At 38.8% G+C, this 17,927-nt stretch overlaps 1 protein-coding gene across 4 annotated transcripts in view; it reads right to left on the bottom strand.

Moving 5' to 3' along the window:
* ATP11C (ATPase phospholipid transporting 11C) overlaps positions 1-17,927 on the bottom strand; it is a 167,916-nt gene that overhangs the window by 43,188 nt on the left and 106,801 nt on the right. For 3 of the 4 annotated variants that reach the window (XM_065915265.1, XM_065915262.1, XM_065915263.1), the window contains exons 13-20: positions 14,396-14,557; positions 13,574-13,725; positions 12,503-12,574; positions 10,343-10,416; positions 8,370-8,473; positions 7,737-7,918; positions 6,103-6,366; positions 2,143-2,317 (exon numbers count right to left, since the gene is read on the bottom strand). In XM_065915265.1, the coding sequence (XP_065771337.1) occupies positions 2,143-2,317; positions 6,103-6,366; positions 7,737-7,918; positions 8,370-8,473; positions 10,343-10,416; positions 12,503-12,574; positions 13,574-13,725; positions 14,396-14,557 (1,185 nt within the window). The remainder of the gene's footprint in view (positions 1-2,142; positions 2,318-6,102; positions 6,367-7,736; positions 7,919-8,369; positions 8,474-10,342; positions 10,417-12,502; positions 12,575-13,573; positions 13,726-14,395; positions 14,558-17,927) is intronic. The other variant, XM_065915266.1, reaches the window with a different exon arrangement.

Raw genomic sequence — 17,927 nt, 5'->3', positions numbered from 1 at the left:
CACCCAAGAAAATGTATTCAGTAAGCAACTGGAAAAATAAAGTGGAACTCCAAAGACTGGGACTGAAAAAGTGATTTGAAAAACACCTATGAGTGGGTGATAGTAGATGGTAGGTGATATTCTGGAAGAGGTGATGATAGTGAGAGAAATAAAAGAGACTAAGGACTGAACCCCGGGGGGGCTCCATGTTCTGGGTGGGAGAAGCAGCATGGTGTTAGGAATTCAGATACTGGCCTGGGCAGTGGAGCAGTCAGAACCCAGGTGACCAATCTGAGCAGCAGTCAATGAATGTGGGGGGAAAATAAAAAGGAAAGAGGTATTGCCTTTGATTAGAGGGACAGATTTCTATGGATATTGTTCTGATAGGATCTGCTTCCCCAGCTGGGGCTAACAGAGGCTCTGAAGCTTGAAGAAAAGAAGAGCATATGATTGCAGTAGAAACTGAAAGTGAGAAGATAGGGAGAGATGATTGCCTCAATTAGGATGGGCTGGGTGCATGCACATACCTGTGCAAGGTAGAGAGCGGAGTCTGTGAAGGAGAAGCCAAAGACACAGTGCCAGCCCCTGGGTCTAGAGCAAGCAGCTGAGGGATGGGAAGAAGCAAGACCAATGCATATAAAAGAATACAGTGTACACAGAAGTGGAAAGTTGTGTACCTGACACTCTAAGGTTCCAGAGATGCAGTGAGTACAAGGAGGCAAGGTGAAGCAGATCAATGCAAGCTGGAGGAGCTGGAAAAGACAGCACATGGGGGGTGGCCTCTGCATTGGGTTTTGTTAGGAACACAATTTTTGTTAGGTCAAGAGGAATTCAGAGACAATTCCAGATGAGGAAATGATATGAGGGAAGTCCTGGAAGTTGGCGTGAGCATGGCACATGGGAAGGGACACAAAAGGGGAACAACCAGTAGGAGTGGAGGATTCACGCTGGATGTGGGAGTGATGGTGGATTCAAAGTGTGTACAGACACATGGAAAGGGTCGACAGGGGTGGCCTTGACTGCCATACTGAGTCATCTGCCCTTCATCCTAAGGGACGAGGAAACTACTGAAAGGTTCTAAGGGAGAATATATGATGGGAGAAGTACAGTTTTAACAAGATTAATTTGGAAGTATGGGGAAAGAGATGGAAGGGGGAAGGGCGAAAGCAAGGGATTAGTAAGATTAAATCAAACATTCTGTGTATAAAGCCCTAAGGGCTTGCTTGCACTAGGATGGAGATAAAAGGTTTAAGAAGATGGCACCAAAATGAGAGCTATGCCAAAAGGTAGGAAGAACAGGACATGGTGTTTATATGGAATGAGTGAGAAGAAAAGGGTCAAAGGCAGTTTGGAGACTTGGGGAGCAAAAGAAAAATATCAGTGGTGACAGGAATAATAAAGAAAAAGGATAACCCAAACTGGCCTGAAGGAGAAAATTATAATCTCTGTCTTGGATACTAGAATTTAATGTTACAGAGGGAGTCCACATAGAGCCGTCTAGCAGGCAGCTAGAAATATGTGACTTAACAAAAAGGACAAGTCAGTCGGAGTCATAGAAAAGGATGTGCTTATCCAAAGATAGGATGTAAGTGAAAAGCAAATGGAAAACATCGCCCCAGGAAAACCTGATAATCAGGGAGAAGACCGAGGGTGAAACAAAAAAACACCATGTTGCCAAGATGGAAAAAAAAGAGGACCGTGGACTATCACAGAAACCAAGGGAGGAGAGTTTAAACAGGGATATAATTGCAGTGTCAACTGCAGTGGAGAAAGGAGGAGAAAATGGAAGACAGTGCAATGGATTCGGCAAGGAGTTTGCTGCTCTCCTCCAAGAGATCCTACAAAGTGGGATGGGAAGAAAATATGCATGGAGCTGATGGAACAGTGGAGCCAGGAGTAGTGGGATGAAGGCAACAGGCACAAAGCACTCATTAGGGAAGTTTAGAAGGTGAGCAACTGGACAGCCAGCTTGAGGGGACAGCAAGGTGAAGCACAGGTTTAATTCAAATTGGTGGGAAGGCTCCTGAGTTGGACCACACAGAGGAAGAGGCCAGGAAAGATATAATAAGGTACTTGGGGCCCTTTGAAGAGAATTAAAAGTGATAATTTGTATCTAGGTGTACAGAAGTAGCCAGAATAGAACATCAACTAATATCCAGTTACCTGGGCTTTCTGTAATGGGGCCATCCGACAGCAGAGCACTGCTGTGCACTTCATGCAGATCTGTAGGAAAATGCTTTTGTAATTGTTAGAACCGGAGTCTTGACTAGAGTTTAATATGAGAGACAGAGTGGAGCCATCAATGATTAATCCATATTCCTGATGTTCTGTCCATGCTCTGAAAAAGAAAAATAATGCAAATATATTTGAATCTACTATACATTGTTTTTCAGGAACTTGAAAAAACCACAAAAAGCAGACTTATCATCAATCTGGTTCCTGGACCTGTGAATTCTGAAGAAGCAACCATTTCTATTAATGGCATAATAGAGACTTTCTATCACATCTTTGAGGCTCAAGTTGCCCAGATAGATGTCACTAAGTTCTAAATATAAAAATAATGAAAATCTAGCAGCCAGTCTCCATATAAGAAACTCAAGATGAATTTTGGAAATTACAGTTCAATCAGTAAAACTCTGATATAAAGACAAATCATTAGTCAATCTGAAAACTGAACAATGCAGGGAAAAGACAAAATGGCTTTGGGGTATACAAATCACAGAAGATATTCTTAACATTTTTGCCTGACAAAACCTATCAATAGACCTGGCTTCTCAAATATGACAGACTACCAAAAAGTCAAAGTGTTCATTAAAGAATTCCATACAATGATTTATGTTCTTTAAATAAGCATCATTTTATACTAGATTAGTGATTTTCAACCATACCTTTCCCATTCAAATCACTTGGGCAGCTTTTTAAAAAGCCCATGTCTTAGGTTTATCCACAGACATATTAAATCTGAGTATCTTGGACAGAGCTTGGTTAGACTGGGTTGGCCAAAAAGTTCACCTTGGTTTTTCCAGAATAGGTTAATGAACTTGTAAAACATGGTTTTACAGGTTTACATGTAAAACATGTAAACATTCACAGGTTAATGAACCTGTTACAGGTTTACATGTAAACCATTTAACATGTAAAAACCCAAATGGACATTTTAGGCAACCCAATATATAGGTGTGTTTTAAAAGGCTCCATAGTTTATTTGCATGCATAGCCAGGACTGAGCAGTATTAGTTGCCAGGAACGACAAATATAATGGGTGCCAACTATTTAAGAAAACCATATGGAGGGAAAACTTACAACTGAAAAAATGCTACCAATTAACATTTCACTTTTTTGCAATTATGAAAAAACCAGCAATTAATCAATTTCTGTTCAGGCAATCTTGGGTGCCATTTGAGAATCGCTGCAGAAGTGTCAAACACAGCAGGGTCTCATCATTACAGATTCATTCGTCTAATGTTATGCTTCTGAAAGTTTACTGTTTAAAGAGCTGCTGTTTTACAGACTATGAGTAGTGAGAGTCTAATATGCCTCATCATTCCTTCCTTCCATATTTTGCTTCATACTATTATGAGCATGTTTTTTTCACTAATTAAAGAGATATCAATCATGCATTCCTTTGCTCCCCTACTCACAGAGCTAACAATGTGCAGAAAACAGTGGCTCAATAATCAATCAAGCAATATCTGTATAAATCAACTCTAACTAAGCCATATAGAAGAACGGAAAGAATTATTAACTAAGCTTTTTCTGGAGACTAGAAAATCTCCTTGAAAAAAAAAAAAACAAAAAAAAAAAAAAAAAGAAAAGAAAATCTCCTTGAGGTGAAAGAGGCACACATGAGAGAAATGCCCCACTAAACATGATAAATGGTTAACATCTGAAAAGAATAGATACACATATAACTGAATCACTTTGCTATACACCTGAAGCTAACACAATACTGCTAATCAACTGTACTCCAATATAAAATAAAATAATTTTTAAAAAGGTTAATATCCAGTGATTGGGAGAATAAATACAGACCAGGAAAGAACAGTGGGTTCTTTATGAGGTATGACATCTGAAATGGAACTTGAAAGGACAGAAAGAGGTGAAGAAAGAGAGAACGTATATGTGGTATGTGTGTTAAGCTGCTTTAGTCATGTCCTACTCTTTGCGACTCCATGAACTGTAGCCCGCCAGGCTCCTCTGTCCATGGGATTTCCCAAGGCAAGAATACTGGAATGGATTGCTATTTCTCCAGTATGTGTGGTATACTAGGGAAATAAGTTGAAAAGGTCACCTGGGGTCTTTGGTATGACCTAATTCTGTGGGTAATGGAGACACACTAAAGGTTTCTGAGCAGGGTTATGATATGCACAGTGCTTTACACCTAAGGACCAGTCATTGGGTAGAGGGGCTTAAGTGCTTTGAGGCACAAATTACTAGGAATCTGATAAAGGAGCCCCAGTGGAGAGAGCGGGAACATGGGTAGGGCTTGGGGGCGGATTTGCAATGAAAGAGACAAAGGAGCAGAAGCTGGCCAAAGGGATTCTGTGTCTCATGCTTGTGTAACTTGGGGAAAGACTTCACCCAACTGCAGATGAATGAGGAAGAAGAAATGTTTTGAGATGGTGAGTTCAATTTTCCATAAGCCCTGGCTTTTACACAAGTGCCCAAGAGCTGCTAAATGGTGCTGCGGATTTAACTGTGTCTCCCATGAAGTCCCATGTTGAATCCCTAACCCTCAGGGTGAGGGTATTTGGAAATGAGACAGATAGGTCTAGATGAAGTCATGAGGGTAGGGCCCTCATGATGGGATCAATATCCTTATAAGAAGGGGAAGAGACATCAGAGCTTCCTCTCTCTCAGCCAAGAAAGGATACAGCCCACTTTCTACAAGTCAGGCAGGGGGAACCTCACCAGAAATCAGCCATATTGGCACCCTGATCCCAGACTTCTGGCCTTCAGAAATGCAAGAAGTAAGTTTCTATTGTTTAAGCCACCCGCTCTGTGGTATTTTGTCATGATGGCCTGAGCAGATTAAGATAAATGCACAAGTAAAACACATGTAATCTGGACTGCTTTTATAAGTACCATTTGGCTAAAGGAAGGAAACATTTATCACAGACAATTAATAAAAACCTGTCTACTCTCACTCATGTCCAAGTAACAGAAGAACAACAGCTGTTTTAAAATTGGACATCGTCTTATGAATGTGGGTTGTTCATTTTTAAAGCCTGTTTAAACCCTAGAGATGAGGACACAGATACAGCAGAGTTGTTAAAAGTATAGGCTCTGGAATTGGATAGACCTGTTCTATATCTTATTAGCTGTGTTATCTCAAATAAGTCACTTCATCTCTCTGAGCCTTAGTTTCCCTATTTTTAACATGAAGAAAATTAGCTGTTACTGGGTTGTTGTGAAGATTAAATGAGAATAATTTAAAGTGCTTAATGCCGCTCCTAGAACAAAGAGTGTGCTTAAGAAATGTGAAATAGTATTACCTAGGGGTCTTTTGATTTAGAAGAGGAAATCGATTTGCTTATGGCCAAGGTAAACTCCAGTAATTGGTTTAGACAAACCTAAGCCATGGTCAATGTATCTCTTGGTATTGAATTACTGTGGATCAGTGCCTTTCCTTGAGAACCCTAGGTTCTATAAGTTCTTCCTAAGCAGCTTGTTGAAAGCAGTCAAGTGGATACGCTATCAAGTGTTTGGTCTCCTGTGAAGCATAAAAATTCACATAGAAAATGGCTCCAGGACCTCAACCTGCACAGAAACTGTTACAGAGACTGACTTTATTGCATTCAATTTAAGAGACCATGAAAAGGGATATTTTTTCTTAACATGGACCAGGCCAGGATATCAATGCTAAATACCCAGACCCTAAATATTTAGAAAGTGAACCACTTTTCTAAAGCTCAAGAAGTGTAGGTTTTTTAAAAAAAGAAACATGAGGTGGAAAGTGTCAAATAGGCTATTAGCTAAGTCCTCAGGGAAGGTTCTAATTCACAGGGATAAACCACCTACAACCAACCAATGATAAATTAGAGAAAGCAGAGCCTTCTGCATAAGTAGCTGTGGTTTACATCTGACCAAGGCCTAAATATACAAATTGATGCACTTTCTTACTTTTTAAGGCTTCTAGTACTTTTAGGAAATTCACGCAGCAGCTTCTTACGATATTCAGTCAACAACTCATGTAATCGATCCTCTTTCCTTTCGCTTTCTTCAATAGTCTTGGTGGTCAGTTCCAAGAGTTCGGTGTTGGTTTGGAAAAGGCGGCAGGCATAGCAGGTGGATTTTGCAGTCTCCATCTTGTCGCCAGTAAGCACCCAGACTTTCAGACCTGCAGCATGCAGGGCTTCAATGGTCTCAGCGGCTTGATCTTGTAGCCTGGGAACACAAAGGAAACTTTGTTATCTTTGAAAATTCCTGACACAGATTCTGCAAGAACGCTTGTTAAAGAGAATATTCTTATAATTCATAGCAATTTTGGAATCTTGACATGTTTTAATAGTTACTTTTCTTATATATCCTCTACCCTTTCTAAGCATATTCTTGTTGGCATAATTTTACTTATTAAAGTACATTTCAGACAATGAGGTTTTGAAAGTTCATGACCTCTCTTGAGGTAACTGGTATCTAATGACAGAAATAAGAATCATCACTTTTAGCTAAAATGTTCAGAATCTCACCAAATGGTCTTACTCACTGTCACTTTAGCATATTTCATTATGTTGTCTACAAATACTTAATGTGGTTCAAAACTGAAAGGGCCAGATACATCCTAATGAGATACTGAGAGAAGTCAGCAAATTCCCATCCCTGAGGACCTTGAAAGCCAAACATTCTGAAAGACAATTTAAGCATAATTCTGAAAGGGAAGGACAGAAGAAGGATACTTCGTATTCCTTCTGGCTAGAGAATAACAATGAAATTGTTGTTTAGTTGGCAAGTTGGTCTGACTCCTTGTGACCCCATGAACTGTAGCCAACCAGGCTCCTCTGTCCATGGGATTTCCCAGGCAAGAATACTAGAGTGGGTTGCCATTTCCTCCTCCAGCAGATCTTCCTGACCCAGGGATTGAACCTGCATCTCCTGCATTGGCAGGCCGATTCTTTACCACTGAGCCACCAGGGAAGCCCAACAGTGAAATCAGACTATATGAATTCTATTAGAACCTTCCAACATAGCTGAATCTATGTTTATAACTTTGTGTTTAGGTTAAGCCTGATAATTTGCATTCATTATTTCTAGAAAACCCCCCCAAATAGAATCTAAAACATATTTTTTCAAGCAGATCAATTTTGGAGCCCCATAATCATGTCCGGCAGAGCCAATTATTTTTAAAATGTGCTCTAGTCTGTTAAACCAGGTTACAATGAGTTCTCATGTTGCTTGCTCTACCTTGAATTTCCCTTCTGCTCATATGTCTGTCAAAATCATATCCATTCCACCAAACACCAACTGAATGATACCTCTAGCACAAAACTTCCTACACATAGTAAGACTACTTCATAAATTTCTGTATAAATGAAGGGATGGCTTAGGAAGTACTCAAAAGACCTTTGAGATGACAGATTCATATTCTTCTAAGTCACAAATACTTAACTCAAAAATTATTTCCACAAACAGTTCAAAACCTGGTGTACAGACAAAGCTAAATCAAAGATTTCAAAGCTTGAGAATAAATAACCAATCTGGACAGATACTACTCTAAATGATTGGTCATTAAAATAACAAGAGTATCATTTTCTAGTTACTTGTCTTCCACTGCAGTGGCTCCAATTAAATGCATGTCTGTCTCAATCTCATCGAAAACCTTTTCCATTTTTTCTTCTCTGTCTTGTAAGGCCATTTTTGCCTCTATGAGCTGTCTGTTAACTCTTGCATAATCATCTGGAGAAATTTCTTTGAAGGCTACACAAAGTGTCCGATACCCCTCCTAGAAGCAAAGTAGGAGATCTCTAGTTATCCAAATAACAAATAAAAACAAACAAAATACACTCTTTAAATACTCTTGCTTTATCAAACAAAAAAAAAGAAATTTTCCTTTTCAGTTAAAAAAGGGAGAAAAAACAGATTGTATTAGGCTAACATTCAATTGGGTTCAGAATAACAAAATAATACCTCTTGGGTTTAAAAAAACACAAAAGCAGAACATAAAACAAAGATTGTTGAAAAGTCTTCAAAGGCTGCAAATTCTGAACAGAAACTTGCTCCAGGATGTTTTATATTAAACTAAGGAAAATTATATTACAAAATCCCCCAATACAAAAATAGACCATCAAAATAAGCTAAAATTCATTTAAATTGTCCTTTATATAGCAATCCATAGACATAATCATCTCTAGCATTTCTCCTTCTCTCTACTGAGGGTAGGGGTGCAGGCTCACCATTGCATTATGTTCCACATGGACTTTAATTAACTCGATTTCATGATTTTGCACCCTGGGGAAAACTGCTGAGTCGGCTCCTTTACAAAAGAGAAGTATGTCTCCTAAAATAAAGAATCAGAGTACTTGACTTACTTAGAGTTAGACTGGTATTGGGATTTTCATAACAGGTAACTATTACGGTCACTTCTCCTTCCCAGAAGCTGTGTATCCTAGGACTGCCTTGGAATGTTCACCCAACTGGAAGCAGACATCTTGACCTTCGCTTTGTCAGAACAACATCCACCACCTCTGAGGACCAATAAGGACACAACTAATACCCCAGAGTTTACAGTATGCACCTCTGTTAAAAGATATACCTTGTAAGTGAATCACTTGGGTCAAGGAGCTGCATCTGAATTCACTATGAGGATGCTGTCAACCATGATCTAAAAGTCATATGTAGCATCTATAGATGTCAAGGAGCAAACTCAGGCTCAAACAAGAAAAAATCATTTTCAAAGCCTATATATGTTAGCTTTTAGCAGTAGCTTGTCGGTTTTCACTGGAAACTGGAGAACTGCTCTGTAGAATGCTATTATAAATATAGCTTTATACCAGTCTGTGTACCCAGGAGCACAGACAGTTGACCTTTAAGAAAGAGATTCCAACCTTATAAGGCAAAGTGCTAAGTTCAAGAAGTTAAAAAACGGTAGCTCTGAGGTCAAGGCCCTTGGGAGACTACTTCCTCAGACATCTCACCATCTGCAATAGAATGCAGACATGCATGGGTACAGGTAAGAACAGAAGAATTCCACACGTTAGGTGTTTTTTTTTTTTTTTTTAAAAATTCTCTCACAGGGACCTCCCTGGTGATCAAGTGGTTTAGAATCTGCCTTCCAATGCAGGGGATGCAGGTTCAATCCCTGGTCTGGGAAGTAAGATCCCATATGCCATGGAGCAACTAAGCCCACATGCCACAGCGAAGAGCCTGCATGCTGCAACTAAGACCTCAAGCAGCCAAATAAATAAATAAATATTAAAAGAAATTTCTGTCGCATATCCATGGTGTGTTTAAAAGTCATAGAACAAATTCCACATTCGCATATAATGAAATCAACATTGTAACTTTGCAGTCACACCACAAAGTATGAATAAGGATGGACATATTCCCTCAAGGGTCTGTCTATATCTTCTCATTCTCGTATTAAGAAATTTTCAACAGATTTAATCCTAAAAAGTTAATTAATAGGAAATAAATCAAAGATATTTTGAAAAACCACCCAGAGACATACGTACAGAGACACACTTACACAGAGGAATCCGAGCCCAAAAATGAAGCAGCAATGCTACCCCATGGGTATTGCTGAATCTGAGCAGAAGGCATCACAGCCACCACGGCTTCTCCTAAGAACATGGGTGAACCCTGAAAGGATGGCACTGGTCCCCTTGAAAAGGGCAAGCTTCTTTATTGTGTGAAACAAAGAGCCCAGGGTGCTAGAGTAAATCACGTGCCCTTTCCCAGCAGTCAGGCCTTGGTCATCTCTGGCTCACCTGCTCCCAGGAAGTGTAAAGCAGTGGGGAGTTAGGATGGTCAGGGAGGGAGAACCAGCAACTCTCTCCACGCAAAAACTACCGCTAGTAATCTCAAACCATGTGGTTGTAGTGGGCTGCCACAGGTAGACACTGGTGGTGATGGGTCAGTACCCTGAACTGTAAAAAGTCACCCTTTCTGTTCCTGTTTGGATATCCAAGACTGAGAAGTGGAGCTCACTTTCCAAGAAAATTCATGTATTGTCATACTAGGGGTTCTGCCACTGATAATTGACAAGCTGAACATGTGCTTATGTAAATACATTCAGGGATATATAAGAGCTCTGCACGACTTTAAGTAATCAAACACTACTACATGAAATGTTTTTCTCTCTTGAAGTAGTTGATCAACAAATCTACAAATGGAAAGACAGAAAAAGTCAAGTCTTAAATATGCATACCTGAATGAGTCTTCACAATTACACTCATACGACGGCGGACAGCATCAAAGTTTAAGGTGTGAAGAAGTTCATACCTTTAATAGAAAAAAAAAAAAAAGTGAGAAAAGTGAAGTACCAAGACCACACTGGGAAAAATGAAACACAGCAGAAACATCTTACATTAACAGAGCTTTCCTCTTGGATTAAGGGTTGCTGCTTGTGTGCACAACGGGTACTTTCCATTGTGTTTTTGGAATTTCTCTGCACTTGGAACATGCTGTCAGAGGATACCAGCCGTGGTTAAGGGGTATCTATACCTTCTCATTATATGACTTAAAATAGTAAGGGGAGAGTGACTGCATAGGAATGAGGTACAAAGAGCTGTTCCACCAAGCCATATCTAGAGGCTATCTAGAAATAGTCCCATCCTGCCACTTATTTTAATCATCTACGGAATGCTTACTATGTGTTGGGCACAGTGACAGATGCTGGAGAAGAGACATGAATCTTCTCTTAAGGGGCTTATCATATGATAAGTATGTGTGTGTGAGTTAACTGCTCAGTTGTGTTCGACTCTTTACGACCTTATGGACCGCAGCCCACCAGGCTCCTGTGTCCGTGAATTCTCCAGGCACAAATACTGGAGTGAGTTGCCATGCCCTCTGCTAGGGGATCATCTTGACCCAGGGATCAGACCCAGGTCTCCTGCATTGCAGACAGACTCTTTACCATCTGAACTACCAGGAAAGCCCATGATAAGGGAGGCAGAGGTTAATGAGATGACTACCTCCTGGTCTTCTAAATACTGAAGTAAAGGAACACACAAGGAGATGTAGGAGCACAGAAGGAAGGCCTCCTGGAGGAGGTTTTGCCTGAGCTGTGTCTTGCAGCAGTGACAAGATGGAGAAAGGATATCATGGCACTCTGAGTATAGAGAAGAGCATGTGCAAAGGCACAGCAACATGATAGCACGTAGTCCACAGAAGGCTGACATCTACTTGACAGGCGAGCAGCAAGAGAGGTAGGCAGAGGTTAGGACCTGACAACACTGTGGGCCATTGCAGATACTTGGGATTTCATCCTAAGGGCAATAGTAATCCATTGAAGGGTATAAACAGTGGAATGACATGATCAGCTCTGTGTTGCGCTGGCTAAGCTATACAGTAGATGAAATGAAGAAGAAAAATAAGAGTTATTTGAGAAAATGTGAGGAAATAGTTTCTTGAAAATAAATAACTTATATACAAGTATCTGATTTAAAAGTATTTATTACCAAGCTTGTCTTTGATGGGAGTGAGCAGGTCACTGGTTTGGGGATATAGGATATGTGTGTAAGACATCTACTTGTAGCATAATGTCTCATTTGCTATTGGCCAGATGGGGGCACTGTTGTGAACCAGCTAGAATCTGGATTTTGACAGTAACTCTGGGCTCCTTCTTGGCAGTCAGGCCAAAGAGTCTTCCTCTGGGTTCCTCTGGCTCTCGAACATTCCTTTCCAAAGAGGCATATTCCCTAGCAAATCTACATGTGTTACAGGTTTCTGAGATGGGTCTCAGGAGATGCTAGGAGTCAGAATGAAAGTCAGATAATTATATTTCAAGTTCTTATAAAGGATATAAAATTAATCAGAGGGCCTAATTAAAACCTGTTATTAAGGCAAGGTGGATTTTTTTGTTGGGATCTCTGTAGCAAAAAAAAAAAAGGAAATGTGGAGCTTACTACTGCATCAGAGTACTTGCCCTGGGGCTCACACTCAAGTATCTAGAACAAGAGAAAGTTTCTGACACCAAAGCTGTTATGACTGGCAGGGTATGTAATCCCAGAATGATTAGGTTCTAGACAGCAGAAGGTTTCATACATGTTCACTGATTTTTCTTGCAGCATGTGCTGGAGACCTGAAATGGCATCTAAAATTCAGAAAAGTCCAGGCAGATGCTCATTCAGGCAACTGGATCGATGTGTGAACAAAACTGGAATCATTTACATCTCAAATGCTAATTTCTGCCACTCTATGAAAAATGCCTTCTACTCCAGCTACATTTATATAAAACTCTTACCTGGGAGAGCAGAGTCTTATATTTATAGATGCAATCACTTCCCTTTGCTGCCCTTGCTAAATCCATCTAAAGCTGACTGTGGAGTTAGGAAATGAAAATCATCAAACATACAGAGCTACTTACTCTTCTATTTCTTTTCTTTGGTTCTCTACTCTCATATAGCCATTCTGAACTCCTACAAATGTGAACCCATACCTGTTAAACAAAATAAAAAAGACTGTTGTGTATTTTTAAAGAATGATGAATTTCCCTTTGCACTGGGGTTATTCATACTTGTTTATTGTTTTCTTCTCTTTCATAAAACCCCAATCTATAGCTGTACTTCCTTTTACTTGCTGAGATATAACACAGACCAAGTCAATGCCCAGTCACAAATCATAATCAAAAAAAGAGGCAATTTGTAATTTCAATTCTGTAGCTAACACATGGGGTGACCTTTTATCCACTTAATCATCTTGGGCCTCATGGATAAAGCAGGACTTTCAATAACCAAATGATATCAAAATTGCTGGGAGTACTTAGAAATAACATGTGTTATATGAAAAGTGACCACTGTTAGAAGATTTCCAAAATATAATGTGAACATTTGGACTTCTGGCTGGAATGCATAGTGATGAAAGTTACAACTATGCATTGCTATTTTCTCTTTGGTCTTAATTGGTTAGGTTTGGGAATTTTTTCCAACTTTCCGATAAAGTAGCTTGGCTCCTTATTAAAGAATAAGGATACCTATAAGATAAGGTTATTGAAGCAAATAAGAGAAAAAACAAAATAATGCCTGTCCTCTTGTGATTTTACTTTCTTAGGAGAAATACAAGAAATGTTTGATTTTTTTTTTTACTCTTGAAAATGCTAATGTATTTTTCTACAACTTATTTTTGGGTTTTAAAACAGCATTACTTACTGAGGTATAACTAATGGAGAACTGCAAATATTTAATATGTGCAACTGGATGACTTTGGAAACATGCGTATGTCTGTGACATCATCATCACAATCAAGGGAAGAGATATCCTGACATTTCTCAGTTTCTTTGTGTCTTTTTGCTTTTTTGTTGTTTTGGGTAATAAGAACATTTAACATATGAGATCTACTCTTCTAACAAACTTTGAGGTGAGAATACCATATTGTTAACTACAGGCAGAACATTATTATTATCCAGAAATTATTCATCCAGCATAACATATGTGCTTACTTTTTAGCTCCTTTGACCAAAGCTATTTCATCTGGTGAAGATGACATATAGGTTAATTCAGCTGACTGTGTAACTCCATCAACAGTATCATTTGTTTTAACTTCTACAGTGTGACATAAACACAAGGCACGCAGAAAGAGCTCTTCTCGACTCTGTTGAACAGCAACAGAAAAATGACTATATTACTTTTACTGTGATCACTTGGTAAGTAGTCAATGAACAGAGAAAAGTTATTAATGTGAGAGCATGTTATAACCACCAGAAAACTGAATAGCAGAAATTTATGAATTCCTAATACTCAAATGAGCTATACTCCTAATCCCTGCCAACATGCCTGGTCCCCAGCTAACATAGCTTAGGGGTTCTATTAACTCATTCTTACTGCAGTGCCACCTAATCCCAAAGCAGTGACATCTCCATGGCCTAAAAGAGTGCATTCAGTTCTAATTCACAATCTAGCAATAGCTCAGGTGCATGGAGACTCTGGTTCATTTAATGCCTAGACACTCCTGGGGCTTGAATGATTTCAGTAGACATAATTCTCGGAGCAGCTCATGTTTTTAAAGATAAAGTACCAAATATGATCACACAGTGAAAGTGAAAGATTTACCCAAATGCCATTTCTCACAATGTTCTCTTTTTATAAATTCTACTTGTTTACAAATTTCAGAGGCATCCATAAAATAAGAAAGGTGAAGTTGCAACAACAAATGGCTATTCAAAAGTCTATGTCACGTGCCAAAATCCTTCATTTCTACTATGTTAACATATGCCTATCTAAATTGATTTCTCAAGGTAAAATGGTAACACAAAAAATACCACCTTATCTGCTCTGTCCAAATATGGTAAGGGTCCATCAGTTTGAGATAGTCCATCGGTCTCCTGAGCTACACCTTTATACTTATGCCCATCTATGCAGCATTCAATGAATTCCATGCTGTTTTCAGTGAGTGTTCCGGTCTTATCAGTAAATACATAATCCACCTAAAAACAAGAATACAAACATATGCATTCTTACTTTCTTCAATGTGATTAACTTTTAGTTAGCATGGCTATTTTCATATCCAAAGAAATCACCTTTTCTGAAGACTTGTCAAATGTCAGACAATGACAGAAGCAGTATTTTCAAATGAATGAGAAATGAACATGTATTTTTAAAAAGATTCTGAAATAGTATCACATGTCTAAGGTTCTTGTTGTTCAGTCACTAAGTTGTGCCTGACTCTTTGGTAGACCTACTCAAATACAGATTAGTAGGAAGGAAAATGGGGCTATTTTGTCTAAACTAAGACTCCTTCAATTTAACACCTACTTGTTTTGATATAAAGAAGTTAACATAACAAAAGTCAATTTTCCAAGCAGGAAACATTTTATGGACCACTTATTTCTCTATCTCTCTGACAGACACAGAAAATATATTTGATAGGAATTAAATTAGTTGGGCCCTGGAGAAGGAAATGGCAACCCACTCCAGTATTCTTGTCTGGGAAATCCCAAAGACAGAGGAGCCTGGTGGGCTATATAGTCCATGGGGTCACAAAGAATGGGACACGACTTAGCAACTGAGCATGCATGCATGCAAATTAATTGGGATGCAACAAAAGTTTTCCTTGAAAAGTAAAATTTTCTATAAATATACTGGATTGAAATGAAATTCACTGTGTCTTATACGTATGTAACAGTTACAGAATATAGATAGACAGGGGAAATAATAATAACAGTTAATTAGGAGACACAGTAAGTCAATAAATGATCAAAAACATAAATGAAATTTCTTCCCCAATACTATGTGCATTTTCAGATACTCCTCAAAAAAAGTTGCCAAATTAAAAAAAAAAGGGGGGGCAGAGTTTATAATGATAGGTTAAAGTATAAGCATACTTTCATAAATAATGGAAAAAATAGACTATGAAATAAATTTTCCATGTAAAATAAGCCTTTTTGAGCATTTCCATTTTATCTCAGTTTTTATTTCTTCTATTTATAACATCTGGCTTTTGGAAACCCACAATTTTATCCTCCTTTTTGGCAATTTATGCTTAAATAGTTAAAATTACGGGCTGACAGGAACAAGCATAAGTACAAGATTAAGGTTTTTATTATGTAAGGGAGAAAGAGATGAACTGCGGCAGTAGCTGCTTTCTAATTATTTTTCAAAGCTTTTCACGGTAGCAGCACTGGCACAAATATAGCATTCCAATCTTCTCTTTTTTTCTGTTAGCCAGCCAAGTTTGAATTCTCCCTTTAAATTAATCCAAGTGCTATTATTCCTGTATCATCTAGATTTTCCTAGTTAAAATGAAATTCTTTGGGGCTTTTTGTGTGATCAAAATTATTAACCTTCATTTTCTCCCAAAAGGTTCTCCTGGGTTGGTGCAGCTCTTACAGCTGAGTGAGCATTAACCCATTTTGAAATCTTTTATAGATGACAAAGGTAATAACTTTAAAAACATAAAGTACAATTGTTTGCCTATATATAACAGTCTGCACAGTATGGATCTGTCTACAATTAATCTCAAGGGTATAGGCCAACAAAGTATACCGTGATAGAGGGATTATCAAACTGTAGTCTGCAGCACACTCAGTTGGAGGGTGCTTGTTAACTCAGATTGCTGGGCTCTATCCCCAGAGTTCCTGACTCAGTAGCTCTTGGGGTGGGGCTAGATAATGTGCACTTCTAATCAGTTCCCAGGTGATGCTGATGCTGCTGTTCCTGAGCTCATGCTCTGAGAACCAATGATCTAATATATGCACTATACTAAGCTTAGATGGTAAAGCGTCTGCCTACAATGCGGGAGACCCGGGTTTGATCCCTGGGTAGGGAAGATCCCCTGGAGAAGGAAATGGCAACCCACTCCAGTACTCTTGCCTGGAAAATCCCATGGACTGAGGATCCTGGTAGGCTACAGTCCATGGGGTCGCAAAGAGTTGGAAACAACTGAATGACTTCACTTTCACTTTTTTCTTTCAAGGACAAGAGGAGGAGAGGATTGGCTATTATTAAAGGGTATCCTCATACTTATAGGAGAGACAGGGCTGATGAGTGAGAGGCTACTGCCTGCCTCTGATTCTCATCAGCTTCTTCCTCTTTAGTGGTAGGTTTGAGCCGGTTGCAGACCCTCTCTATCAGCAAGCTCAAAGTCATCAATTTATGGACAGAAAGCCTAAAGTGAGATAGCTGTTCAAGAATAGAGAGAGCCCTAAGATAAAGGCTGAACACATGAAATCATCTAGTTTATAGGTCAAAATTGGTCAAAATATTTTTTATCATTTAACTTAGTGAAGACCTTCTACTGGACTCATGGCTCCACCACTCAGTAACTTTGTGACCTTGGAAAAACTCCCATCTCTCTGAACATTAAACATTAGCCTTAAATAATCAAAGCTGCTGCACAAGGTTGTAAAGATTACTAAATATGCTTGCAAGCTCTAAGGTGTTACATAGATGTTGACTGTCATTGCTGCTGACCTGATCAAAATCACAGTACTGGACTCTTTCCATCATTTCACAGACCCTATAATTTTTCTGATTATCATCACATTGCTAAAGTTAGGGTACGATAGGTGTATTTCTTCAACTATATGGTGAACAACTCAAGGTTTTCTTGTTTACTTTGTAACAGAACCCCCCAGTACCAAGAACGTATCTTAGATAACACAGAACTTTAGTGAACAACCACTAGATTGAATTACTGGAATCAGAATATATACTCTGACATACTGCTGGGCATAGCTGAGAGACTGAGACAGGATATGAAGGAACAGGCTATCCCCACGATTTTTTCAAGGTTGAAACCATTTGGTTGTCTAAAGGACAGATGTCTAATCATAAAAGACCCTATTCTTTTCCAATTGAACTGAGCAGTCTACTTCTTTTTGCTTTTCAAGTCAAAGACAAACAGTGTTCTAAACATATCTTCCTATTTTTCTTTTAATACCAATGTGGGTCACTTTGAAAGAGGTTAAGCAAGTGTTTGCAATGGTACTGATGGAAATTGACACTGCTCTTAAGTAAAATAAAAGTCCTATAGATTTTAAACTATGACTCATCAAGGAGGAAACCGGTTACACTTGATTTTGTGTGTACTGGTCCACTAAATGCAAAACGAAATCATTTTAAGACTTCCTTGCATTTTCATTTAGGTTGTTTCTATACATACAAGCTGATGTAAGTTGGTATGATGGTAAGTTTTTTTTATACTGTACAAATGTAAGTGGTGGTCTGGTTATTACCTTAGTTAGTTGGTTAAATGATGATCATACCCAAAAAGGCAGGTTTTAGTGGGGGAAAGAAGTGGTGGCTAAAATGAAAACTGGTTTGTTTTCACTGATCAGATTTATTATTAATAGATCA

Source organism: Muntiacus reevesi, chromosome X, assembly GCF_963930625.1.
Source record: "Muntiacus reevesi chromosome X, mMunRee1.1, whole genome shotgun sequence".
NCBI classification, from domain to species: domain Eukaryota; kingdom Metazoa; phylum Chordata; class Mammalia; order Artiodactyla; family Cervidae; genus Muntiacus; species Muntiacus reevesi.
Note: the sequence above shows the minus strand (reverse complement) of the source record. Positions and strands in the feature narration are given on the sequence as shown.